The sequence below is a fragment of the Eumetopias jubatus genome, unplaced genomic scaffold (assembly GCF_037043125.1).
Source record: "Eumetopias jubatus isolate StellerSeaLion01/CBP00866 unplaced genomic scaffold, mEumJub1_p1.0 scaffold_16, whole genome shotgun sequence".
NCBI lineage: Eukaryota > Metazoa > Chordata > Mammalia > Carnivora > Otariidae > Eumetopias > Eumetopias jubatus.
The window spans coordinates 87,914,716-87,941,474 of record NW_028274822.1 but is presented as its reverse complement, the minus strand read 5'-3'; the positions used below and the strand labels follow the sequence as shown (position 1 = coordinate 87,941,474).

Sequence of the window (26,759 nt, the reverse complement as noted above, 5' to 3'; positions counted from 1 at the left end):
AGCCAAATATTCGGTCTCCGGTTCCATCTGACGCCTGCAGACCCCATCCGTCCTCCCCGGGTGCAGCTTCTCTGCTTTCCCACCACAGTTCCTAACACCGCTTGGCATGAACCGCTCACTGGGATCCCACCCCCCGCAGCCTCCCCTCCACTTCCCCGGGCGGGGCCCAGCAACAGCCCGGCTCGCCTTCATCCTTCCCCCCCCACCCGGTCCCTCGGGCACCCTCTCTCGGCCATTCCTCGAGGCCAAGACGCACAACCACTACCTCAGAGGAAAGTTATGTCTGATTTACCCAGACCCATCAACAGAAAAAAATCAACTTGTCTAGAAAAAGGTACAATTGTAAAACAATGACATTTTGGTCAGTGTTTTTAAGATTTATTTATTTGAGAGAGAGAGAAAGCAAGCAGGGGGAGAGGCAGAGGGAGAGAATCCCAAGCAGACACCCCGCTGAGCACAGAGCCTACATGGGCCAGATCCCCCGACCCTGAGATCACCACCTGAGCCGAGACCAAGAGTCAGATGCTCAACCGACTGAGCCACGCAGGCGCCCCTCGCTCACACATTGTATCAGATTTTAAAGATAAATCGACCAAATTTTCACTTTTCAAGAAATGCTTTAAACAAAAGGTCAATATTTGTGAAATACTGCAAGCTAGATTCATTCAACTAACCCTGACTGCTCTTCTGTATAAAGAGTTCTCACAAATCAATAAGTGCATAAAAAGGCAGCTCACAAAAGAGAAAAGACAAATGTCCAATGAGCATATAAAAAGATATTCAGATTTCACTATGAATTTGAAGAAATGCTTATTTAAACTATACTATGTTTCACCTATAATATTGGCAAATACCAGAATGACAGTATCCAGCGGTGGCAAGAACAGGGGAAAATGGACATTACCAGTAGCATAAATCAGGATAATCCTTTGTTGTGGCTGCTATTGGTTGTTAAGGCATTTAAATGAACAAACCAAGCAAGATGAATGACATAATGCCACTGTCCTCACCACCCATATTTAACCTTTGCTTAACAAAAAAATCTCACATTGTCATGCATGGGTCTTGGCAATGACTTTTTAGATATGACACTAAAGCAAAAGCAACGAATTCAAAAATAAACAAGTGAATTGTAGAGACAACTCTTCTTCAAAATTCAGCCTCCCTGCGTGGTACACATCTCCACTTGGAGAGGCCCCTGGGAGTGAACTGCCAGTGGGCACGGCGGGAGCTCACTGGAAGATTCTGAGAATGGTGTGGAGAAACAGGAACCCCGACAAGGTGCTGGTGGGGCTGGAGAACGGTACGGTCGCTTTGGAAAACAATCTGGCAGTTTCTCAAGTGATTTAACATGAAACTGCCATATGGCCCAGCAATTCCACTGCTAGGTGTCTACCCAAGAGACACAAGAACACGTGTTGACCCATAGACTTGTACGTGAACGTTCAGAGCAGCGCCGTTCACAGCAGCCAAAGGGTGGAAACAACCCGCATGGCCATTAACGGGTGAAGGGGTAAACAGAACGTGGTCAATCTAGACAACAGAACACAATTCGGCCATAAAGAGGAATGAAGTACTGTTCTATGGAGGGAGCTTGAAAACATTACGCTAAGTGAGAGAAGCTATCACAAAAGACCACATCCTCTATGATTCTATTCACAGGAGAGTCCAGGACAGGGAAGTCTACAGACAGAAAGTAGATGAGTGTTTTTTTAGGGCTGGGTGAAGGGCAGAAAGCTAAGGCGCATGGGATGTCTTTTGGGGGTGACAAAAATGTCCTCAAATACACTACGGCGATGGTTGTGTGGATCTGTGAATATACCAAAAAGCCCTGAATTGCACATGGGTGAACTGTATGACCAGTGAATTATATCTCAATAAAGCTATTGCTTTGGGGTTTGTTTGTTTGTTTGTTTGTTTTTTTAAAGAGATTCTAAGAATGGCCCAGAACTGTGTGGGCTGGTCGTGCAGATACAACGGCCAGGAAGCAAGTTGCTGACCCGAATGCTGGGTCCACGGAGGTTTGGGCCAATCTCTCCTCCATATGAATACACACGAGAAACCACAAGACTTGCTCATGTTTGACTTTCAAATTTGATTTGTCATAGTCTCCACTCCAAAGATAATACAAAAGTTAGATTCTTTGGACATTCAGTTAAAATAATAACAAGAAAAAAAAAACTCTACACTCCATAAAAACATCATGTTATGATCTGTTATAGATTATTCCAGTATTTGCATGAACTACCAAAAGCTGAAATTGGTTTAACAAACTTATTTCTGGGAGAGGAGGTTGACTCACCTCGCAGCCAGCTGTGAAGGCGGCCAGCCTGGCGAGAGACTGCTTCCCAGAGCCTCCAACCCCAACCAGCAGAGCATGGCCACGGTCCATCCGGATGATGCGATGCACACGGGTTAGGTGCTCCAGAGCATCATCAAAGAGAACTAAGTTCATTTTGGTGTTGCTTTCATTATACTCCTCAAGAATTTCCTGAATTTAAAAAAAAATTTTTTTGAAAAGTATCACTGGATTTTAAGAGACAGACTATTTCCTTTTGTCCAGGAGGAATTAAGAACGGAGGACTGATTTTCTTTTCAATAATCTATAGTGGTTGAAATAATTAAATCATCTGGGTTTACGGAACTAAATCTAGTGTTCACAGCTAAGGTTCTGATCTGCTGGTTTGTGATCAGCCAGCAGTAAGCCAAAGCTGATTGTAGGGCTCAAGTCATGAGTTAAAATGAAAATGATTATCAGAGAGTCAGCTGAGTGGTTCCCAAACCTGGCTGTGCATTGGAACCCTGGGACCCTTCATGGGCTTGAAGAAGGGAAATTCAGAATGGCGAGCCCAGGGGCCCGTGCATTTAACACATTCCTCAGGCCATTCCGTGTACCGCTGGACGTGGTAATCACCGGACTGGACACAAGCCTACATTCTGAATCTTGAGACAGAGGCATGGGTATTCTCAGCTCCACCTCCTGAGCACCCGTGCAGTGCTTGGTTCCCCTGAGAAACGCTCCCAGGAAGCGTGAGCCCATGGAGAAGATCATCCCCATCCACACCTGAAACAAAGCCTTGGCTGCCTCATAATCCTGGATGTCTTCATAAATGCGTGTTTCCTCTTCCTGCAAGGCCATCCGGAAGTCTCCAAACAGGATGGGATCCCGCATCACCACCTCCACATCGTCGTTAAAATGTTCCGTAACTAAGTCTCTTATGCGGTCTTGCACCTTTTGACAGAAGACCACTTAAGGACCCAGACTCAACAACATAGATGTGCTAAAACTTGTCAGAAAAAGAACATACGCTAAGATTATCTGAGATAATTCTTTTTTTCCAGGTGCTACAAGGCACTTAATAAGCCACCCTCCCTTATCGGTCAACTTCTGTTGTTAGTATATTTTTCTCCATTGGTGAACTATAAAAAAAAAAAAAAAAAAATGCATCGTGGGGGAGGGGGGTTACTACACTTGTTTATTTCACCCAGAGTTGAATTTGTTGGTCTATTTTGAGGTACTGACCAGCTGCTTGTCTGTTTCATTGATTAATCGGTCATGGAAGACCCTCAGACACTCGTTTCTCCAGACTCTCACCATCTGGGTCACTGTCTGGAACCTACATGATGGAAGGGGCAAAATCAGTCTCAAAGTCATCTGGAGAGAGAGGCGCCACATGCTACTATTTTCAGATGGATACACGGGGCACAGAAAAGGAAGACTTTTCTATAGTCCTTTTCTCCCCCTCCTCGCACATGAATGAAATTTAATGGAAACTAACAAATTAAGCGTAAAGACCATAAAATCATCTACAATTTATCCTCTGGTCGGGAAGAAAAAGAACATTATCTGTAAATGACATAAGTGACATAAAATGTATACCTGACACGGCTCCTACTTGCTGTAATATATGAATTTTAAAATCAGCATCAAGGCCACTGGCCGCTTAAGAACCAACTCCATCTGGCCCCAGTTCTAGAACTTTCTCTGGTTTCTGACAAAGAGCCCTCACTCCCTGCTACATACCTGGAGCCGTCTTCTCCTGAACTATCATTCCAAACCCTTCAAGGGTACCTGAGAATAAGTCTGGGTATGTGGAAAGCCCTCAACTAACTCACTTTTCAAAATTTTGTGGACTCAACGTGAATCCACAAAAATCGGACTATGCTTGCAAATCCACATAAAGTATACATTAACATAAATACACAAGTCCAGCTTTAACAAGAAAATGTCTATACCCAGACTTAAATCCTTTCTGTCCTCTGTGCTTACTTCTCCCAAAGACACACGTAATGTAACCAGTCAGCAACTGCAAACACTTCAGTTGCCTGAACAAAAGGCAACTTTAGAACTAGGAACAAATGATTAGTAGAGCAGTCCCACTGAGGGGCTAAATCCACCTGTCCACGTGTCCATACATCTGCCTTTCTGGATTCCACCTGTCTTCAAGTCAAGGGCTTACAAGTCATCAGGCCTTAACCATGCATTTAACTCTTTTCTTCATTTAACATAAACGAGAAGTGGGTGAATAAGTGATACATTGATTCATCGAGTTCATTGACAAGTCCTCTGTCATAAAAGAGTAAGAAAAAGCATCATCATACCAATGGGCCACATGTTAGTGAGACAAAACAAACTCACCGCTCTGGATTCGTGAGGACAAGACCATTAAAAACTCTCGAGAGATCCCGAAGATTAAAGATGTAATGGAACTTGGATGGGGTGGGAGGCAGGTCCTGCACAATGGTTTTGTAAAGCGCCAGTGTGCAGAAAGTCAGCTTGTCACTCACAGCCATGATGCTTTCATAAAACACCTAAAAAATGAAGTGTCTATCAATGGATGAATGGATAAGCCAATGTGATCTATCCATACAGCAGCATATTATTTGGCCATATCAAGGAGCAAAGTATTAACACATACACTACCACATGGATGAACCTTGAAAACATAAGGCTAATGAAAGAGGCCAGTCACAGAAGACCACATAGTGTATGATTTCATTTATATGAAATGTCCAGAAGAGGGAAATCCATAGAGACAGAATGCAGATTAGCAATTGCCAGGGGCTGAAAGATGGGATACTGTGACCGCTTTTGGGGGGTGACAAAGATATTTTGGAATTAGATAGTGGTGAAGGTTGTACAATATTGTGAATGTACTCAATACCAATAAACTGTGTACTTTATTTTTTTTAAGATTTTATTTATTTATTTGACAGAGAGAGACACAGCGAGAGAGGGAACACAAGCAGGGGGAGTGGGAGAGGGAGAAGCAGGCTTCCCGCGGAGCAGGGAGCCCGATGCGGGGCTTGATCCCAGGACCCCAGGATCATGATCTGAGCCGAAGGCAGACGCTTAATGACTGAGCCACCCAGGCGCCCCAAACTGTATACTTTAAAATGGTTAAAATAACTAATTCTACACCATGTGAATTTTACCATAATTTTTAAAGAGGAGATATGTAGGGGCGCCTCGGTGGCTCAGTTGGTTGAGCATCCAACTCTTGATTTCGGCTCAGTTCATGATCTCAGGGTCGTGAAATCAAGCCCTGCATCAGGCTCTGCACTGAGCATGGAGCCCCCTTAAGATTCTCTCTCCCTCTGCCCCTCCCACCACCCCCCATTCTTCTCTCGCTCTCTTAAAAAAAAAAAAAAGGAAATAAGAAAAAAATTAAAAGGTCAAAGAAACTTACCGTCTGATTTGCCCTGTTTCCCTAGATTTTCACGTTAACTGGCAAGTCAACATGATGTGAAACCAAAACCCAAAGCAGTCTTTGGTTTGCGTTTGATTTGACTAGTGCAGCCCTCCCAGTTTTGAAAGTGAATAGTTTGAGGTAAGGCATGAACATGCCGGGTGCCCACAGTTCCCACGGATCACACCTCGCCATTCCATGCCTTTCTCTTTCCTGGCCCTGAAGACTCTGTGTGCACTGACCTCACTACAGGAGAGGATGCCAGGGCCAAAAGGTCACCATTTAAATGAATGGGTTCCATTTTGCAGGCGGAGGCAGCCAAGTTAAATCATCATCACGAGAGCAGTAACTAGTATCTAATGAGTATCTGCTGTGTCCCAGACACTGTACCACACATTCCACGTGCATTTTTCTCCTTTCACGCTCCCAGAAACTCAGTGAGGTGGATACCATCATTATCCCTGTTCCAGATGAGAACGAGTTCTAGGAGAGCTCAAGGAACGTGCCCAGGGAGCAGAATGCGGTCTGATTGAGTCACTGCTGCAACTCAGTGTGGCACATGCAACTCAGGGCCACATCATGACTTCTGTGGACCCAAGACACTCTTGCCTTCTGGGCCTCTTCCACCATCAAAATACGTTACTTTATTTTTTATGACTGTACTGGTATAAAGATGAATATAATCCAGGCTGGACTATATTCATTTTTTTCTTCTGGTTTTGAAAGAAATCAGAACATTTTCATGCCCCCCCCCCCAAAAGGACCGTGGGCCTTGTGCCTGCTGTGCCTAATGCCTAAGTCGACCATGCATACACTTCTCCCCAACACAAGGCCCTCTAGTTGAGACAGCTAACTAAAAGCAAGTTACCGAGGTATGGCCTTTCAGGATGGAGGAATAGATTAAATGCAAAGACTCCTCTGAAGGAAATGGTACATTGAAGACATTGAACAGTGAAGTAAATCTCGGATCAACTTCATTGCGGCCTCCTCCAGCTATTCCCATCGCAGCGATAAAGCCAAGGTCCCGAATGCTTTTACAGTTCAGCTCCTTCCCGCGGTCATATAAGTAGCCTTTTTCCAACAGCAGCTTCAGCAACGCGATTGGCTGCTGTGTACCATATTCATCCACCTTGATTTAGTTTTTAAAGAAAAGAGATAACAGTAGTACCGTAAAGCAGAACTCAGGGATGCCTTTGCTGACCATCTAAACTAATTCTTGTCTCTTCTCTTCCTCTCTCTGAGCACCGTGGTTTTCATTCCACAGGGCTTCTCAAGGTTTGCGACTATATATTCATTTGTAATTTTTTAAAATCTGTCTCATAAGCTCCATGAGAGCAGGGACTACTTATGTTTTGTTCATCACTGCTCAGCACCAGACCCAGAAGAGGTGCTCAATAAATATATGTTAATTGGATGTATGCATGGATGGATAAAAGGGTGTACGGGTGCCGTGCATGGATGGATGAACAGATGCACAAACAGATGGATGAGTGTGTGGATAGATGAATGGATAAATGGATGGTTGCATGGATGGATGGATGGATCCCGGCTCTGCACACAGTCTATGTGGAAGATAGATTTTCAGAGGATAAAAACATGGTTCTGCAGGAATTACATAAACTTAAATTTCAGTACTAAGAAAGCTTCACACCACTCAGGCTCTGGCCCCAGAAACACTCTCCTCATGCATGCTGAAGTTTCTCTTCCTTGGTAACTCCAGAGGAATCCTTGGGAAGTGTCTGCCGTATGCTTCCCAAGTATATGGGACTGAGAACAATATTATCATCTAAGCTCACTGGGAAATCACTTACTCAAAACACATGCTGTAAAGAGTTTGGAGGCTGCCTGCTGCTTGCTTTATTCCTTTAAGAAAGCCAGGAAAGCCATCAGTAGGCAAAAGTCCCTCTGGGTAAGAAGAGCATTCCAGTAACATTGTCTCCTAAGCTGGCTCCCCATAACCAGCACCCTGCAGGTGTTACGAAGAATGAAGACACGTGTTCTCACACTCCTAGACTCCATACACATACGCAGCAACACAAACACAAGAACACAGCCTTGGCCACCGCTCCCTGCTCCGCAACCTAATGCTACCTTTGGCATATTCATGTCGTCCATGAACACCAGGAGGCGTTTTCCCATGGGTGGGCCATACATGTCTTTGGTTCGTTTTTCCACATTTGCTTCCAAATTTCTTTGGATATCCATTGATGTGGTGCGGGAGGAGAAGTTGACCATTAACACAATCTGCAACAGAGAAGGATCATTCCAGAGGGTGGTCGTTTCTTCACAGTACCAGAGGGAGATGCTGGACCATGAGCTACCATCGATTTTGCAAATTCACTGGTATCTGAACTTTTTAAAGATTTCATTTATTTATTTGAGAGAGAGAGACACAGCGAGAGAGGGAACACAAGCAGAGGGAGCGGGAGAGGGAGAAGCAGGCTTCCCGCTGAGCAGGGAGCCCCGATGCAGGGCTCGATCCCAGGACCCTGGAATTGTGACCTGAGCCGAAGGCAGACACTCAACGACTGAGCCACCCAGGCGCCCCGGTATCTGAACTTTTTTATAACCCAACGTGTGTCTGTCCTCCATTCTTTCCTTTTGGCAGGTGATACGGGGCAATAATGAGCTGTGGCACATGGGCCTTGGGCACAATGGGGACTGGGTAGGGGGGGTCTTAGTTCTGCCCAGTTCTGGCCAGGGGACATCCAAAGAGAGGTTCAACCTTCTAGAGCTTCGTTTTTCTCATCTAAGACGATTATAAAGCATCTACTTAGACTACTTCATAGGGTGATTTAGTCACAGGAGATGAAATCCACAGAGGTGTTTGCGATATGACAAAGTAATATTCAACCGTAAGTGACTAGCGTGCCTGCTGCATCTTAATAAATAGGTCCAAGAGAGCATCTTTGGAACTAGCTGCTGAGAGAAAGGTGAGGGAGGCCCGGCTCCCTGTGTGGAGTGCACATCCTCACGCACGGGACGTATCCAGGCCTCTCACTGTTCTTCTTAGAGCAGTTAGTGAGAGTTCACTGGTCAGTGGTTCTCAGACTTAATTATGCCCCCAAGTCACCTGGAGGGCTTGATGCCACACAGCCCCAAGGGCCCCATCCTCAGAGTTTCCAATTCAATAGGTCTAGGACAGTGTAAGCAAGTTTTCAGCAATACTCCTGAACTAGGGACTACCCTTTGAGAACCACTGCTGTAGATCACCCTGCCCTCCAAGGGGCCCACAGGTGCAGGTGCACAGGAGCTGAATGTGGCAAAGGCGAATGTGCATCTCGTTATAATGAATGTGATCAGATGTGCCTGTTGGGCCAAGAAGCATTGGCTGCTGAATCCCAGGGGAAAGGGCATCATGGTGGGGGTTTCTGAATGTCACTACTGTTTGCCTGACTCCACAAACGTGCAGGTCCCTCGGGCTGGAAACCTCCCGTCTGTGCCCTCCACAATGACATCCTGAGAGCTAAGTAAACCATGTTTTCATGCGCCGGTATATGAGTGGGCTTGAACACTTACAGGCAGGCCCACCTAGTCCTGCCCACATCACTCACATGACGCCCATCGCGCAAAGCCCAGCTGCCCACTCCCTGCCCCAGGGGGCCCTCTGGCTTCCTGGGAACAAGCCTAAGCAAGAGAGTCAGGGAGGAAAGCTGCAGGAAACTTTGCTCCCCTTGGAGGTTCCAGAAGGCCAAGACAGGAACTGGAAACTGAAATGATGAGTGGATATTAACAAAAACCTGAGTCAGAGTGGATCTGGCAAGTACATATGAGCTGGATATCTCGAAACTCACAGGCAGCTTTTTGGAGGAGAGAGAGTCTTCCCTCAGTTATTAAAACACTAAATAAAAATTGTTTAAAGCCAGGGCAGTTGAAATGATGAGCAGGCGGCCCATGTAGGGCAACTCTGAGTCTAGAAAGGAAAACTAACGTCCTTGTTCCTAATGTTTGGTGGTGCCCTGGCACATTCTGCATGCTCATGTTTCAGGGGTTCTTTTTCGAGTCTGTCTCCCCCACTGACCATGAGTCCCTCCAGATCTGACTCAGGTTGGCTGTTGTCTGCCCCCGTGGCACTGACACAGATCAGACCCTCCCACGTTTAACACAGGGCTGGAGGAAGTCCAAAACCACAAAACAGTGATGAGTAATGCGACGGCCAGCCTCTCAGATAAACCCCTGCTCATCCTCACCTCCAGGTGGTCACCTGCGTAGGCCCCTCCCACACTCTATCAAGGTGATTCACGGTGATCTCTGTGTGACCCACAGAAGGTGGCAGAAGTGAAGGTAGGTGATTTCCTAGATCATCAAAGGCAGTGTAGTATCTGATTTGCCATCCATCTTGGACACTGGCTCTGGCAGAAGCCAGCGGCCCCATCAAGAGACCATCCAGCAGCCCTTGGAGAAGTCTACACAGTGGGGAAACTGACGCCTGCCATCTTGGAAGAGGGCCCTCCGGCCCCCGTCAGGCCTTCAGAGGACTATACCCCGGCCAACTGCTGGCCTGTGATCTCAGCGGAGAGCCTGAGCTCAAACCACCCAGCGGAGCCACTCCCAGATTCCTGACCCACAGAAACGGTGAGATACGGAGCGTCGGTTGCACTGAGTTGCTACGCGTTGGGGTGGTTTGTTACGCAGCCGTAGGTAACGAATGAGTACAGTGACTTACGTTGATCTCTTCATTCAAATTTTTGAGGAAGTTCTGGGTAGTGGCTGTCTTGGAGGTGCCAGATTCACCGACCAAAATAACAGGCTGCTTGATCTTGACCATTTGTTCCAGCATCCACGTCATGCGTGTTGTATCCACTGTATGAACTAAGGAACACGTTAGGCATGGGAGCATCCCGGGAATGCCAGAGGGTGAGCAGGTGGCAACACGGAGCTCCACGGAATCCCAAACAACCCATAAAAAGCATCAGCGAAAACCCAAGGCGTGACCTTGAAAACACACGGGTGGGTGCGATCTGCTTAGGAGAACCTCCTCACCCCAACCGTTTATTTTTAATAGCTTTACGGAGATATAACCTACATACCACGAAATCCACCATGTCAAGGGTCTAGTTTGGTGAGTTGGACACATTCCCATCCCTGCCACAGGCCAGATTTAGAACACCCAAACGGGTTTTTGATATCCAGTTCTGCTGGATATCAGGATATTAAAAACTTAGCATCTCCGTGGCTTACGTCAGTCACCTCTCTGCAGGACCTGGTTTCCTGACCAACGACTTGCTCCAAAGAGAGAATATGGAGCCACAAAGCCTGGTCTGGCTCAGTCCTACACACTGGTCGTTTTTAATCCTGACCGGTTCCTGAGGAACTGGGTACGTCTCCCTCTATCAGCCACTATTACCTAAACAGCCAGAGGGGCGCATTCAAAATACAGCTCGACACAGAAATGTCCATGGCACGCAACCCTGAGGGGCAGCGCCTTTCACAGCACGCTGTCTTGCTCGTTCCTCTTTCTCTCGCCCTTCATTCCTTCTGGGGCCAGCCAGCCGTCCAGGGACACGAGGGGACACGGAGCCGCCCGTCCAGCCCACCACCCCACCTGCCAGGTGACAGCTGAGAGTCACCGACGTCTGCGGATGCTCAGCACCAGCGGCACAGAAATGGAACCAAGCGCGCCACCTTCTTGGCCCAGCCTGCACACTGGGTGGGCCTTGGGAGTGCCAGCCACGGAGGCCACCGGACCCGTGCTCCTGCCTCACGGAACGAGAGCCCCACGCTGTTAAACCAAGAATGGGGTTTGCCTCTCACTTACCCAGGATGTCGATAAACTTCCTCTTGGGGCTGTGCACATAGTCAGGAACTAATTGATTCCACGGTATCCACTTCTTCCGCGTGGAATCAAAATGAAAGTCATACAAGGTTGGGAGGTGACCTGCGGTAAACAGTGGCCTGATTTCACTTCAGTCCTAGACCTGGAACTTCAGAATCAGCTCTGGCACATGCTAGAGTTGAACTAATGCTCCTTGTGCCCTGGACGGCAACTTAACTGAGTATCCCAACGAACGCTCCCGTCCACTGGGCAGAGAGCCGCTGAGTCCCTTCCCTGAGAACACGAGAGAGAGGCGGACAGGCCTGGTGCCTAGGCTGACAGGTGCTGGTGGGCCGGGGTGGGTGCTACATTCTGCTACAGGGCAAGCCCAGGTGCCACGGGCACCCCGTGAAGGCGTCTAACCAGGAAGGGGCAGGGGAGAGGTCTGAGAAGCACCGGGTGCCACAGGGAGCGTGGGGCGCCCTGGGCCTCCCCAGAGCACACACCCCTCTGTACCTGAACGCCACTCACAGGGGTGCTCCGCAAACTCAGCTCTAAGGAAAGCTCCCTCGGGCACCTCCTCCCAGACTGCCCCCCGTAGCCCCCAGCAATGCCAACTCTGGCAGCCAGCACTGGGAGGAACCTTTCCCAAAGGAAATGCCGTCTGATCTGAGACCTGAAAGGTGGGCAGTCCTGAACCAAGAGCACTGGGGGCCACCGGGAGGCTCCGTCAGAGGGAGAAGAGAGCATGGCTGGCGGCTGGAGGAACAGAAAGGAGTGAGTGGGTAGTGCAAGAGGAAGCAGGCGAGGTCAAGCTAGAAGGGCCACGGGGCTGTTGCATGAAGAGCCCGGCCGACCATTCCAGATGCTGGTTCTGCACCCTGTGGGTACTGGGGAGCCACTGACATTAGCCTCCAGCGGAGGAAGTGGTCAGATCTGCATATGCAATGACCAGTAGGACTGTAGAGGGAAACATATCTGGAGGAGGCAAGGAGAGACTGGGAGATCTGTTCGTGAGGCCCCTGCCTTGCCCGGGGCACAGGTGACAGGAGCAGTTCACAAGAGATGGCAGGGGTGAGGGTGACAGGCGGAAATGACAGGTTGGGGGGGAGAAAGTGTCAAGGTCACCAGTGTGCAAGGCAGGCAGACATGTGATTGATAGAGAGATGATGATGATAGACAGACAGATTTCAACAGAACCGAGCTAGGGAGCCAGGAGGAGGCACAGAAGGGAAGGATGCCGGCCTCAGAAGCTATGGGCACACGGCCAGCACTCCGGGAGGACCGGGAGGACACGAAGCACAAAAGGAGGCTGGGGGACTGAGCCCCAGTGTGAGGAAGGGGCGGAGGAAGGAGACGGGCAGGAGTGGCCGGCAGGGCATGGCCAGCCGCGCCGGCCGCTGGGGCGAGGTCAGGACGGCGAAGACAAGAGGCCCACGGGCTCCGGCGGCGGGCGGCGGGGAGGGTGCTCGCGGGAAGCACATTTCAGCCGAGGGGCGAGGAGGTGGTGGCTGTGGGTTGAGAAGCCAGGCAGATGAGAGGTCAGAGCCTGCAGCCAGCCTTGGAAGGATGCATGGCCTTAAAAGGAAAGAGGCAGAGAGACGTCTCTAGAAGGAGACAGGATTAGGAAGGTGTCACCCGAGCAGGTCCAGGAGCAGCTGGGATGGGGTCAGTAGGGGAGAGACGGGAGAGACTGCTCGAGAGGAGCCCAGCGAGGAAGCGGGCCGCTGAGCGGGGGGCGGGCAAGCCCCAAAGCGCAGGGCAGCCTCTGTGGCCGGGAGCACCTCCTCCCTGAGCAGGGAGACGGGGAGCGGAACAAGTCTGCGGGAATCTGATGCCTTCCATTTTTCCTGTGGAAGCAAGAACGATCTTCTGCAGAGCGAGGGGAGAGGGTCAGGTGGAGGTCTGGGGAGAAGAAAGGGACGCCACCCGTGAGGACGGGAGAGTTCAAGGCCGAGACTCCATTTACAGAGGCAGCAGTCTGAATTCGTGGTTTTCTGTGTCACTCAGCCCTGGAGACGCACAGAAGACAGATTCAGGGCTCTTCACGGGGATTTAAGAAAGGACAACACGGCAAGGGGGCCAGAGGTTGGGACAAGAGAGGGTGGGTGACAGACCAACAGCGAAGGACGCGAAGAGAAAAGGAGCCCAGGGTTGGGCTAGAGAGGGGACAAGGAGAGAGGTGGGTGGCAGTCCCCGTGAGCCCAGACGGGCAGGTATGGCTGGAGTCACGGAGGCCGATACACATAGATGACTCAGACACAGTGCCGGGTGTTTTGAGCTAGCATGAGGTCAGGGGACCCATTGCTGGGGTTGAGGGCAGAAGGCATCTGGAAATGAGGTATCCACAGGGCCACTCAGGTCCCCAAAACAAGAGCACACTAGGGCCCCCGAGTGAGGGGGTCGCTGATGACAGCCACACGAAGCCAGCGTGGCGTGCAGAGTTGGGAAGCACTCACCCAAAGGAAGCTTGCCGAGCTGGGAAAGTATGAGCAAACTGCCACCGAAGAGAGCGGGGACTTGAAAAACATCTTTTATTTGCTCAGTGGTCTCCATTAGAAAGACCTGAGACCGTTTTACTTTATGCTTTCAAAAGAACACCCCAGGTAATGAGGATAGAGTACGACTCGGAAAGGTGTCTCCGGGCCAAGTCATATTCAAATATCATCAAGAAACAAGGACGGATCTTAGTGTTATGTATAGTTCTTGAAAAAGGTATGCTTTCACCGAATATAGTTCTTGGAGCATGCGCATTTTTTCACACACAAACCTAAAACTTTAATATGATGATCTCCTAAGAATGACCTACCGATCCTCACTTGATCGCCTTCTGTGCAAATACTCGGGAAGACAGCAGCTGAATTAAGTCGTGGAAATTTAGAGAGGCAGTTTAAAAAGAAAAAATAGGTAAGTCCAAAGGAGAAGAAACTCAAAGTCAGGCCAAGTGTGACAAATTTTAAAAATTTAAACAGAGGGAAGGCTGCAAGTGCCTAACCTCAGAGGAAAAAAATTTAGAGTCAACACGAAAAGCCACTGGGGTTCCAGCTCATGCATCGGAACTTCTGAGGATACACCAGGGGCTCTGACCATTGCATGTTTGTCTACAGAGGCAAACGAGCCACAAAACCCCTATAGGCAAACACGTGGAAAAGCAAGGTCACTTCCTCTAAAAACCTCCCCAAAAGCATTCTGAGCAGGAAGACAGGTTGCACTCAGTTCTTACTTGGCAATTCCCCGGGATTGGCCCATTCCCCTTCCGTATCAGCAGAAGGCAAAGAAGCAAGGCGTTTAATACATTCATCAAATTTAATCCTTCCATCCTCGAGCAGAGAAGCACCCAGAGAACAGTACAGAGCTTCTAAGAAATAGCACTCCAGCAGGTCGGGGTCCTCTATTTCTCCTTCTAGTAGTGCATCCAACATCCTGGTTAACTGGGCTACCTAGTGCACAGGAAAATCCCCAGTCAGCCCATATATTGCCCTCCCCCCACCCCAGGGTCAGTTCGGTACTAAATCCTGGGATCCCAGGTCCCAGAGCGATGGGAATTTATGACCACCATATTGGTTCAATCAGATGGAGCCTGGCGTCTTGTCCTGCACAGGGTCCCTGAAGGAAGAGCTGTGTCTTCCCTGTCAGTACCCTGCAGTGTTACAGTTCCCCCCACCCCAGCATCTCTGCTTCCCTTGGACTGTGGGTCTACCTTTAGGGAAGAATTTCTCTTTGCTAACGGAGATAGTTTCTTACCATATTTAGGTCTGTCTGAGGGACTACTGTCTTCAGCTTCTCGCCTTGTCTTCCATCCACTATCCCTTCCACTATCACATCGATGAGATAGGGCACGTATTTCTCAAAGAGACTCTCTAAATTGCCCTGCTCTACCTATAAAAGAGCAGAATTCCATTGCATTTTCAAGGATTCCTTTATTTAAATGGAAGCTAGTGGAAAGCTTATCTTGGCAAAAGAGGGATAAGAAAGGTCTTCTGATGAATGATAAATTTGGCAGGTGAGTAAATCCTGGTAATAGTGCCTTATATTTGTAGAGATTTGTCCTCTATAGTGCACTTTCATCGTGAAGCATTTCATTTCACTGCCATAGAGTCTACCCCACCACTGGGGAGGGAGGGAGGATAGCAGATCCCATTTGACAGAAATGGGGCTGATTATCTTTGAATTCAAGTAACATGGCCACAGTCATCTTGCAAAGAGTGCAAAGCAGCAGAAGGCCCCTCTCCCTATCAAGGCATTGAGGACCACCAGAGATTGCATGGGCCCTTAGACAACCCTCTCTCCCTTACAACAGTGCTTCCCATGGTCCTATCATGTTCCCCTTGGTCTTCTCTTCTGTGGGATAATTATGTCCTGGTTTCCAATTCACTATCAGCCTAACAGTCCTTCTAGTGATACTTTGAGAATATGGACATGGTGTCTTGGGTGTGGTCAAACCTTCACGTGTGTGGGCCTCACAAACTTCACATGACTGTCACACCTATCTCTGCACTTTTTTAAAAAAAGATTTTATTTATTTATCTGAGAGAGAGCAAGAGCACAAGCAGGGGGAGGGGCAGAGGGAGAAGCAGACTCCCCGCTGAGCAGGGAGCCTGATGTGGGGCTCCATCCCAGGACCCTGGGATCATGACCTGAGCCAAAGGCAGACGCTTGACTGAGCCACCCAGGCTCCCACTCTGCACTTTTTTATGAAGCCTTTTGTTACAGTGATACATGTTTTAGCAGCCACGTAACACACGACAGAGTTTGAAGTTAACTAAAACCATCAGAACTTCAATTACGTGACAAGCCAGGTCCTTCACACACAACATTCATCCAATTAAGCAAAAGCTGGGCCCAGGCCCTCTAGAGACAAGTCTCTCTAATAGCTGGGCCTGGCTGGACCAGGAATGGCCAACTACAACCCGGAAGCCAAACCTGGCCCACCACCTGTTTTTGTAAATAAAGTTTTATTGGTACATGGATATGCCCATTCACCTACAGTGGCTGCTTTCAGGCCACAATGGCATAGTTCAGTAGTTGCAAAAGAAACCATATGGCCCACAGACCTTAAAATATTTACTCTCTATCCCTTTACAGAAAAAATTGTCAACCCCTGATCTAGATTATCAAAATCATTACCTATCCCATCAGTTATGGAATTGTCTGGAAATCTCCTAAGTGTATCTTCCATGTTTTCATCCAATTTATTGATAACACTAAGTGCTTAAGATCATAGATCAAGGTCAAGGCTTTAACTACAAACATCCCTCCGGATTATGTTTATCCAACTAACCACTAGTACTAATAACTTTTAAGTTCATTTTAGAAATAATTTCCACCTTGTTTTGTATTTCATTAACCCATTTTTTCCAGAATGGTTGATATTTCAAGTTTTTAGGGTCCACATAAACCATTCCACATCGAGACACAGTTGCAGGAGAGGCATACTGTAAATCTCCAACCTGGAGAAATAAAGAAAATCAGTCATGTCTACAGCTACAAACAACTAGACTGCATGTTTAAAAGCCTTTGCTTTATGTAAAGTTTTTTCAACTGCATAAAACCCACGTCATACCTAGATTAACATAGCTTTCATGAGGCTTCTAAATGAACACTTAGGTTTATCATGGGAAGATTATACATTCTGACGTAGCAGCTTTTCAAGTTTTCTTTTACTATAAATTAATGTGAAAATCAATACACTTTAGACTACCTGACAAAAATAGAAAACTATCGAGGAGAAAATAAGTTATCCAAAATCCCAACACCAAGAAACAAACATTGTTTTGGAGTGTTTTCCTCTCAGTCTTTTTTCTTCATTTTTTAAAAACATAGTTGAGATTGAGTAGTATAAAACTTAATATGTATGCATCTAAAGTAGCAATCTAACACACTTATCTCTCTATGAAAAAACACAGTTCAGTCAACCAATAAGAACGATATGCACAAATATTCTTGCATCAACAAATTTTGCAGGCCAAGCTAAAAACAGCATTGACATTAAGCCAAAGTGAAAGCAAGTCTCAGGGCCACCACTGTGACACAGGTTCAAAAGATATGACGGGAAGTTTGAAAATTTCACACAAATGAAGAAAAGTTAAAGGCAAATACTGTGAGAGAACAAAGAAGGCAACTACAAACTCCAGATTTAAAATAAGGGCTCTAAAAGAAAGTAAACATAACAACAGGATACTAGTTGGCTCTACAGTAAATATTTCCATACTCATAATAATGCAAATACTGTTTACTGATTTAACTGATTTAGCAACATAGTATTCTGAGGAGGGGAATAAGCTAGTGGCATGAGGGATGAACTCCCACTTTCATAGCAGTCATAGCATAGACACCATGTAAACCTGATAAAGGAAGGAATAGCATGCTAAGTGTGTTATTTGCTGAAACTAGGACAATGAACAGAAGAAATAATGCAAGAGTGAAAAGTTGTTACTTCTGGGATTCAATAAAGAGGGATATGAGGAGGAGGGGGAGTACTGAGTTGTACTCAAAAACTCTTCTGCATTGTTTGGGTTTTCTTTAGTCATCTATATTTACTAGCAATTTAATGAACATTTAAACTTTTAATTAAAAGATGTATTAAAAATTATTTTTCATCACTACTTGCCTCAAAGAGCAGAGCACAGTGTGCTTGAAGCCGAATGCGCTCACCATTGGCCAACGTCAACAGCTTGTTGTCATCCATCACAGAATTCATGTTTTCCACCCACAGAGCATCCACATCACCATCAAATAAAATATACCTGTAGCAAAGAAAAGCCAAGCTTTCCTATGGAACCTCCCCATTCATGCTGATGTCTTTTTCTTGGGAGTTTTGTCTCCAGGACCTGTGACAGAGCACCCAACTTGGTCCAGAGCTTTGACCCATAAAATCAAATGGGGAAAAAACAACAACAACATAAAAATTGAGTCCAGACCCCTGGGTGGCTTGTTCAGTTGAGCGTCCAACTTTTGGTTTCTGCTCAGGTCATGATCTCACGGGTCATGGGCTCAGGTCCCACTTTGGCCTCGGTGCTCACCACTTTGGCTTGGGGATTCTCTCCCTCTGCCCCTCCACTCGTGCACTCTCTCTCTCCCTCAGATAAATAATCTTACAAAAACTGAGTCAGCAACATTGAAGAATTAAGAAACTTCACACAAAAATCTGGATGTCTTGCTTCTCTTGCAAACTGGAGGGCTGATAACACAGACCTGCATTCTGGCATGGGAACAATCTGCAGAAGCTCAGTAGCAGCTGTCCATGGAGACAAGAGAGTACCACGATCTCATTTTTTTCTTGAAACTGAGACTGAATAGCAATGGCTATTTATCACTGGTTTTGACACCGAGTTTTCTCATGGTAAGGTTAAGAGAAAAGGGAAATATTTCATATAGCCATGTGCAATGGGTTGAATGGTGGCCCCCCAAAAGACATGTCCATCCAGAACTTGTGATGAGACCTTATTTGGGGGGGAAGAGGGGGGGTCTTTGCTGATGTAATTAAAGATCTCCTTGATGTTTTAGATGACAGCATCTTAAGATTATCCAGGTGGGCCGTTCTTCAATGTATCCTCACAGTCAAGGAGACAGAGATAACACATAGAGACCTAAGATCCCCCCCGGTACTTTGTGAACAGGGCCCTCAACATCTGACTCTAAGTCTGTGGGCATCCACGCATGAAACTGCAACACTGTACATTGTCTTTTTTACCCACAACATTTAGATAATTAACATGAACTAACCCAGGCTCTCTCCTACTCACAAAGGTACTCACTTTCGCTCCTTCTTATCCGTTGGCCTGTTGATCTCCCTGAAGATGTTTGACAGCACCCCATCTGTCCAGTCTCGGGTAGTGGGGTCCAGGATGCCATAGAGCTCTATGACACTCATGGCTTTGGGATTCAGGATATACAACTTTGTCATCAGCCCAAGCCTAAATCAAAGGAGAGGCTTCAGCTGTGGGCCAGGTGGCCTAAACGCATTAGGAAAACAGTCTGGGCCACCTGTGTGGGGATTTGATGTTTTAGATCCAATCCAGAATTAAAAGGCAATCCACACATCTGAAACTAATGATGTACTACTATATGCTGGCTAATCGAATTTAAATAAAATAAAATACAACACAACCCACACAAACTCTCCCCTGGGCTTCCCACTTACTGTTAATGGCTTACACTAAATGCAAGGGAACCACGTTTCACCGAAAATGTGGCCCCAACACAAGTAAGGTCTGAACTAAAAACACAGCTTTGCCTTTTGAGGGCATCAAGAAGCTAAGTTACGTTAAGAAAAAAGAAAAAGAAGAAGATAGCAGGAAGGGAAGAATGAAGGGGAGTAAGTCGGAGGGGGAGACGAACCATGAGAGATGATGGACTCTGAAAAACACACTGAGGGTTCTAGAGGGGAGGGGGGTAGGGGGGGATGGGTTAGCCTGGCGATGGGTATTAAAGAGGGCACGTTCTGCGTGGAGCACTGGGTGTTATGCACAAACAATGAAGCATGGAACACTACATCAAGAACTAATGATGTAATGTATGGTGATTAACATAACAATAAAAAATTTTTAAAAAGAAGCTAAGTTACATGTTCATGCCTATGACAACTTATGTAAATATTTCATGATTAGTTTATAGGAGATAATAGTCATCCAAGACAACATAACACACCCTTGGACTACTAATGTTCAATCCCTCATATTTACAGGATATCTGCTCTGTGTTGCTGACTTTATAAATCGTGTAGACAGGGCATTTGCCACCATAATGCCTGTAAATTCCTGTAACATCATGGGATTAATTCATCTACAGAAAACCAGACTTCACACAAACAGTAGTTCATAATTAACTAAATAAGTAAATAAAAATAATGGTGACATGCATATACACACAAGTAAATGATAGTTCTATCAACTACCTACGATGAATTAATTAAAGAATAAAAGGCAGGGGTACCTGGACGGCTCAGGTCATGATCTCAGGGTTAAGCATCTGCCTTTGGCTCAGGTCATGTACTCAGGGTCCTGGGGTCGAGCCCCACATCAGGCTCCCTGCTCAGCAGGGAGCCTGCTTCTCCCTCTGCCTCTCTCTCTCTGTCTCTCATGAACAAAATATTAAAAAAAAAAAAAAGAATAAAAGGCAGGATGGCTATGTCACACCCATTTAAAATCAGTAAGCCACTGTCCACTGGTTTTCTCATAAGAAACGTAAGAAGAAATAAGAAAAAAAAATGACAGTCTCTTATTCATTAGCTTTATAGACTATCTAGAAATGTTAGTCACAAAGATTATAAGGCTTGATTTAGATTTTTGCTGGAATATTAGCATGCAGTAAAGTCTTTCTGGAAGCTAGTTCTTGCTTAAGAGAAAAGTGAGAAGTCAGAAAACCCATCTCAGTATAAGGATAGGCACTAGAGCTCACTACAGGTCTTCAGAATATTCTGTATTAGGAGTGTGAGGTCTCTTTCCCTTGGAGCAGCAATGTTCCCACTGGGCTGGTGATAATAAGGCCTTTGGAGAGATGACACTCTGTTTTTGGCCACTCTGATACCATAATAGTATTGCATAATGGTGAGTGTCCTGATTTACTTGGAAGGAGCAACCTGAACACCAAGAAAACACAACTTAACAAGTTAATTTTCAAAAGATCCTTATAAGGCTGTTTGTGAAACACTCCTCTCACATATAAACCTAGTCACGGTCTGATGCACGAAAGGGTCACTGTTTTGCCTTCTAAACTAGCAAATCAGCAATGAAACAAGTAGAGACGCTCTGAGTCTAACACGGTGTTTAGGACACTGATGTGTTCAGATTTCAGTATTCAGGACTGAATATTGACCCTATGTAATGGGTCCCCCCTTCTCTCTTTTTGTATTGTATGCAATTCTGAAGATGATTGGGTCATGAAAATAATTGGTGGCCATACGTCCAATGTATTAAAAATGTTTTGTGATCCTTTCTAACTGGATTACACCTGGATTAAAAATATGTAGTTTCAAACATGAATGAACTTTTTGCTTTCGTAATTAAAAAAAAAAATGCAGTGTTTGGAGCACCTGGGTGGCTTGGTCAGTTAAGCATCTGACTTGATTTCGGCTCAGGTCATGATCTCAGAGTCGTGAGATCAAGCCCCACATCAGGGTCCACGCTCAGCACCAGTCTGCTTGAGATTCTGTCTCCCCCTCCCCCAACTCTCTAAATACATTAAATAAATAAATAAAAATTTTTCTAAAAGGCAGTGTGTTAAGACAAATTTTACCTCCCAGGAATTGAGAAAGCAAAGTGGGGTTAGGTGATACCACCACCAACCTGACCGGGACACCACCCTGGCAACCAGGCCCTCCCCTCGGGGTCATACTCACTTGGTCTGGGCCTGACACAGAGCATTAATGACCACGGACTTGCCCCCTCCGGTGGGCCCCACCACCATGGTCGTGTGGCGGGTTAACATGGTCTCGAACATCTGAACCACTTTATCCACCTGTGGGGCAACGATTGGCAGCAGGAGTAAACACACCTTTTTTTTTTTTTTAAACAGCTTTGTTGAGTTATAATCACATACCACACAATTCACCCACTTAAGTGTGCAGTTCCCTGGGTCTTACTATGTGCAGCATTACCACGTTCAATTTTAGGACACTTTCACCACCCCCAAAACTCTGCATTCATTCATCCCCTCTTCCCAGCCCCACCCCCAGCCGCTGGCACCGCTCATCGGCTTTCTGTCTCCGTGGACCGGCCCACTGTCCGTACATAAAGGGAATGACATAAACGGAGTCACACGGTGTATGCAGGCCTTCGTGTCTGGCTACTCTCACTTCGCATGTTCTCACGGTTCACGCACGTTGCAGCGTGGGTCAGGACTGACTTCTTGTTTGTGGCTGAGTACTAGTCCACTGTGTGGATAGATTGCATCGGGTTTATTCACCCATGGAGGAACACTTGCACTGTTTCTGTTTCTGGGCTCTTACGAATAATGGTGCTACGAACGTTTGTGTGAAAGTTCTTACATGGACCTCCGTTCTCATTTCCCCTGGGTAGGCACACAGAAGTGGGATTCCGGGGCGTACGGTAGCTCTATGGCTAACATCTTGGGGCAACTGCTAGACTATTTCTCCATAGCTGCTACGCCATTTCACATTCCCTTCCTAAACAACCACATCCAAGAGAAAACGTCCAGGTCAGGAAGGGTGAAGAAAGCTCTGTCATCTGTGGCTGGTACCTGCTGCCGCAGCCCGCGGCCTCTGGGGAGCCTGACGCCCTGAGACAGCCTGACCAGAGGCGGCCACTCCGGTCCTGCAGCCTTAGGCATTTAGACCCTCAGCAGAACACTCTGGCGATAATTTATGGCTTCCCGACAACATATACAACCTTACAGACTTCAGACGATCAAAATCTTATTGGTAACATCTAATTTAATTTTTTTTGTAAGTGTGACTCTGGCAAAAAGAAAAAGTTTGGGGTGGAGAGAGAACATGAGATGGTGGGACCCCAAAACGAAATACTTACCACATTATACCAAAAACACCTGGAGGGGGGTATGCACATACCATGGAATAGGACTCGGCCTCAAAAAGGAAGGTGACTCTGACACCTGCCACACCATGGATGAACCATGAGAACACGCCGAGCGAAAGAAGCCAGTCACAAAAGGACGAATTCCGCAAGATGCCACTTACATGAGCTCCCCTGAGGAGTCAGATTCATGGAGACAGAAAGGGTGGGTGCCAGGGACTGGGGAGGGGGAGTTGTTGGTTAATGGGGACAGAGTGTCAGTTTTGCAGGATGGAGATCTGGAGATCTGTTTCACAGCAATACGAATATACCTAACACTGATAAACTATGTGAAAAATGGGTAAGATGGAAATTTTTCTTATGGGTACTTCACCACAATAAAAAAAAAAAAGAGAAAAATGCTTAAGATGGTAAATGTTAGGTGTGTTTTACCACATTTAATTTTTTTCAAATGGAAAGGACCCAGACGCCGCCTGTGGACTCATCTGCACACCATCTCACCTGGACAGGCAAGACAGTGTAGCCACTCTCCTCCAGCACCTGCTCCACAGCATCGTTAAAATCAGGGTAGCGGACGCGCGGGCAGTCTAGTCCAGGAAACAGGTCAGAAATCAAACCAAGGAAAAGAGGGACATCCTCAAATACGAACTTGGGCAGATTCATGTCTCGAAGGGCCCTCATCAGCACCACATCCTGGATGGAACGGAAGAGACGTCTTCAAAGATATTTCCGAAAGACCCAGGGACTAGTCTAGAAATCCACTTACGAAATGTAAAATGAAATTGTATATAAAATATAAGACCTACAGCACTGCAAGTGTAGTCGCTAGAGAAACATAGGAGCCTGCTGCCCACAGAACAGCAATGACTGATGTCTGCTTTAGAGGAAGTCCCATGCTTTTATTGCAAAGCAGAAAAAAATACCCCAAACTTATGCTCATGTCTTCCTGAGAACGGGGTTTGTCCCCACCCCTCCACCCCACCTTCCTGCAATTATGGATTATTACCACTGAAGCATCAGACACTTTGGTGCTGTGAAGACCTTCAACTTGGCCTATGATAATTAGTCAAATCAGAAAAAAATAATAATAATAAATAATAAGAGACTCAAGGCCAGCAACCAAATGAGGTGACAGCGAAGACTAAAACTTTCCAGTGGGGACCATACTGTATGTAGCCCACCTTCTCACCCCAGTGTTTGTTCGGTGCAGGAGAACTGGAGGAAGCCCCGGAGGACGGCCGCGTGCACGGCCCCCTACCTCTCTAAGATCAGAAGAGCCTCTCTTCAGCTCTCCAGCCATTACCAACACGGACTTCAGGGCTCTCAGTCCAAAATCGTAGTGATGTTGCTTGGAGAGTTGCTCCCGGGCCAGCTTATAAAGGACGGTCATCTTTTTGGCCAGGGTCTTTTGTGATCAAAGACAATGAAAAGCAAAGAAAGAAAATGACCCGAAAGCAACAGGACATCATTCTACAAAGAAAATGGACATAAAGGTGTTCAGATGGAACATTGCCTCTAAGAGCAACACCTTAAGGTGGGGCCTTCATTTTCAACGATGACAAATTAGGCACTAATTTCAGAGAACGCAGGTCTTACCAAACTTTGAGGACCGTCTTTGAAAGTTGAGGAAGATCTTCACCAGCTTAAACAGAACCCGTCCAACTTTTTAAACCCTAACGATCACACTCTGAAGATATGCTTCCTGTTTATTTGGACCTGAACCTATTATTAAATCTCCTGGGGGCGCCTGGGTGGCTCAGTCGTTAAGCGTCTGCCTTCAGCTCAGGTCATGATCTCAGGGTCCTGGGATCGAGGCCCGCGTCGGGCTCCCTGCTCAGTAAGAAGTCTGCTTCTCCCTTTTCCCTCTGTCCCTCCCCTCAACTCATGCTCACGCATGCTCTCTCTCTAATAAATAAAATCTTTTTTATAAAAATAAAAAGCTTCTCCTGTAACTCATTTTTCAAGACGAGTCAGCCACTCATAGACTACCGATGTAGCCACTGACGTAGACGACTACCTCAAGTATTCAAAGCCTGCTGCTCCCTAAGGAGGGCGCGGGGACTAAGAGCCAGAGATCCCAACACTCCTGTTCAAAATTCGGACAACATGCGGCAGTAAGAGCCTTTTTAAAAAAAATTACACAAAAGAAACCTCACAACCCTTTGTGTTGAAAGTATTTGCTATTTTGCACATTTTCCAGAAGCTTCTGGGGAAATACAGGTGCATACTTTTTTTATACCTATTTTAAAAGATGATAGGGCGCCTGGGTGGCTCAGTCGTTAAGCATCTGCCTTCGGCTCAGGTCATGATCCCAGGGTCCTGGGATCGAGCCCCACATCGGGCTCCCTGTCCAGCGGGAAGCCTGCTTCTCCCTCTTCCACTCCCCCTGCTTGTGTTCCTATTCTCACTGTCTCTCTCTGTCAAATAAATAAATAAAATCTTTTAAAAAAAATAAAAGATGATGAAGGAGATTGTGTGCATGTGTGTTTGTGTGCGTGTGTTTTAAAGCCACATATTCTCACGGTATGAGGCTAAGTGAAAGAAGCCCATCAAAGAGGGTTACATACGTATGATTCCACGCAGAGAACATTCTCGAAGTGACCGATTGTCACGACAGAGAATGAAAGGTGGTTGCCAGGAGTCAGCGCTGGGCGGAGGGTGTGTTACCAGGGGATGACAGGAGGGACTTTCTTTGTGCTGATTGCCCAGTTCTGTATCCTGATTGTGGCGCTGGTTATGCCACACACACGACAAAATGTTCTAGAAGTCTACATACATACCACAGAGAGAGAGGGTGTAAAGCCTGATGGAATCCAGGTAGAGCTTGTACCTGAGCTAACAGCACGGTGCCCTCGTCTCTTTCCCAGTTTTGACAACCTGCCTTGCGGGGTATAAGATGTCATCGCTGAGGGAGGGGCGTGGGGAACTCTGCACCATTTTGGTCACTTCTTGTGAGTCAAATTATTCAAAAATAAGACTTACAATTTTAAAAAGAGACAGGAGGAGGAGAGAGACAAAGCAAAATAAATAAATATAAAAATAAACATAAAAATAAAAAATTAAGCCACACAGAATGCGGACTTCCCAAGTGCCCCGTCTGAGAGTGGAGCCAGGGTTCTGGGGTGGCTGGGCTGGGCGCTAGCAAGGCCTCACCCTGGCCCAGAGGAAGCCCTCCGAGAAGAGCATGATCTCGCAGATCTGCTGTAGGTCGGGCACGATCACCACCACGGGCCTGAAGAGGGCCTTCACCGACTCCGGCAGCTCCGTGCGGCCCGCGTAGCCTGGGTTCATGGTGATGAAGATGCCCATTCTCGAGTCCAGCGAGATCTCCTGCCCTTCAAACTGGGGATGATAGGAAACGAAGAGGGTTACAAGGCCAGCAGGCCCACCGCCGGGGACAGGGGGCTGGGAGAGCCGTGGGACCGTCTGTCTTCACGGCAATAAGGCAGAGGCCACCCTTCACTCTCTTCCGTCTCCGGGCATTAAACCTAGAGTCCTCGTGCTCATGACCTGAGTGTTCTAGGCGGCAAGCCTTGACCTCCGCCCAACCCTGATCCGAACCCAGAGTCTGCACACTTGAGAAGTGGCCGAAGCTGGGAAGGAGTGCAGTCTGAGGACGCCCCAGATGCCCCTCTACTTTGAGTTTCTCTAGCCTCCGGTCCAGTTTCACCTGTTTCAACTTTTTTCTCTAAGATTTTACTATTTTATTTCTTTCACTGGTCCACCAGGTAGACAAAAGACAGAAAACCGTGTTTTTATGAAGCACAGATTGCCTCAGGAGCTGATGGAGCCCCGAGGAAGGAAGCCACTGTCTTGTCTCCC

At 46.9% G+C, this 26,759-nt stretch overlaps 1 protein-coding gene across 1 annotated transcript in view; it reads right to left on the bottom strand.

Annotated features, from left to right (window-relative positions):
* Nucleotides 1-26,759, bottom strand: part of DNAH10 (dynein axonemal heavy chain 10) — a 129,792-nt gene that overhangs the window by 35,613 nt on the left and 67,420 nt on the right. The window contains exons 35-51 of the mRNA XM_088019638.1: nucleotides 26,091-26,279; nucleotides 24,196-24,342; nucleotides 23,439-23,630; nucleotides 21,785-21,903; nucleotides 19,203-19,361; nucleotides 18,056-18,191; nucleotides 16,773-16,895; nucleotides 15,190-15,324; nucleotides 14,669-14,885; nucleotides 11,449-11,568; nucleotides 10,357-10,502; nucleotides 7,782-7,934; nucleotides 6,559-6,819; nucleotides 4,640-4,812; nucleotides 3,524-3,617; nucleotides 3,065-3,232; nucleotides 2,303-2,491 (exon numbers count right to left, since the gene is read on the bottom strand). Coding sequence (XP_087875764.1) covers nucleotides 2,303-2,491; nucleotides 3,065-3,232; nucleotides 3,524-3,617; nucleotides 4,640-4,812; nucleotides 6,559-6,819; nucleotides 7,782-7,934; nucleotides 10,357-10,502; nucleotides 11,449-11,568; nucleotides 14,669-14,885; nucleotides 15,190-15,324; nucleotides 16,773-16,895; nucleotides 18,056-18,191; nucleotides 19,203-19,361; nucleotides 21,785-21,903; nucleotides 23,439-23,630; nucleotides 24,196-24,342; nucleotides 26,091-26,279 — 2,721 coding nt within the window. The remainder of the gene's footprint in view (nucleotides 1-2,302; nucleotides 2,492-3,064; nucleotides 3,233-3,523; nucleotides 3,618-4,639; nucleotides 4,813-6,558; nucleotides 6,820-7,781; nucleotides 7,935-10,356; nucleotides 10,503-11,448; nucleotides 11,569-14,668; nucleotides 14,886-15,189; nucleotides 15,325-16,772; nucleotides 16,896-18,055; nucleotides 18,192-19,202; nucleotides 19,362-21,784; nucleotides 21,904-23,438; nucleotides 23,631-24,195; nucleotides 24,343-26,090; nucleotides 26,280-26,759) is intronic.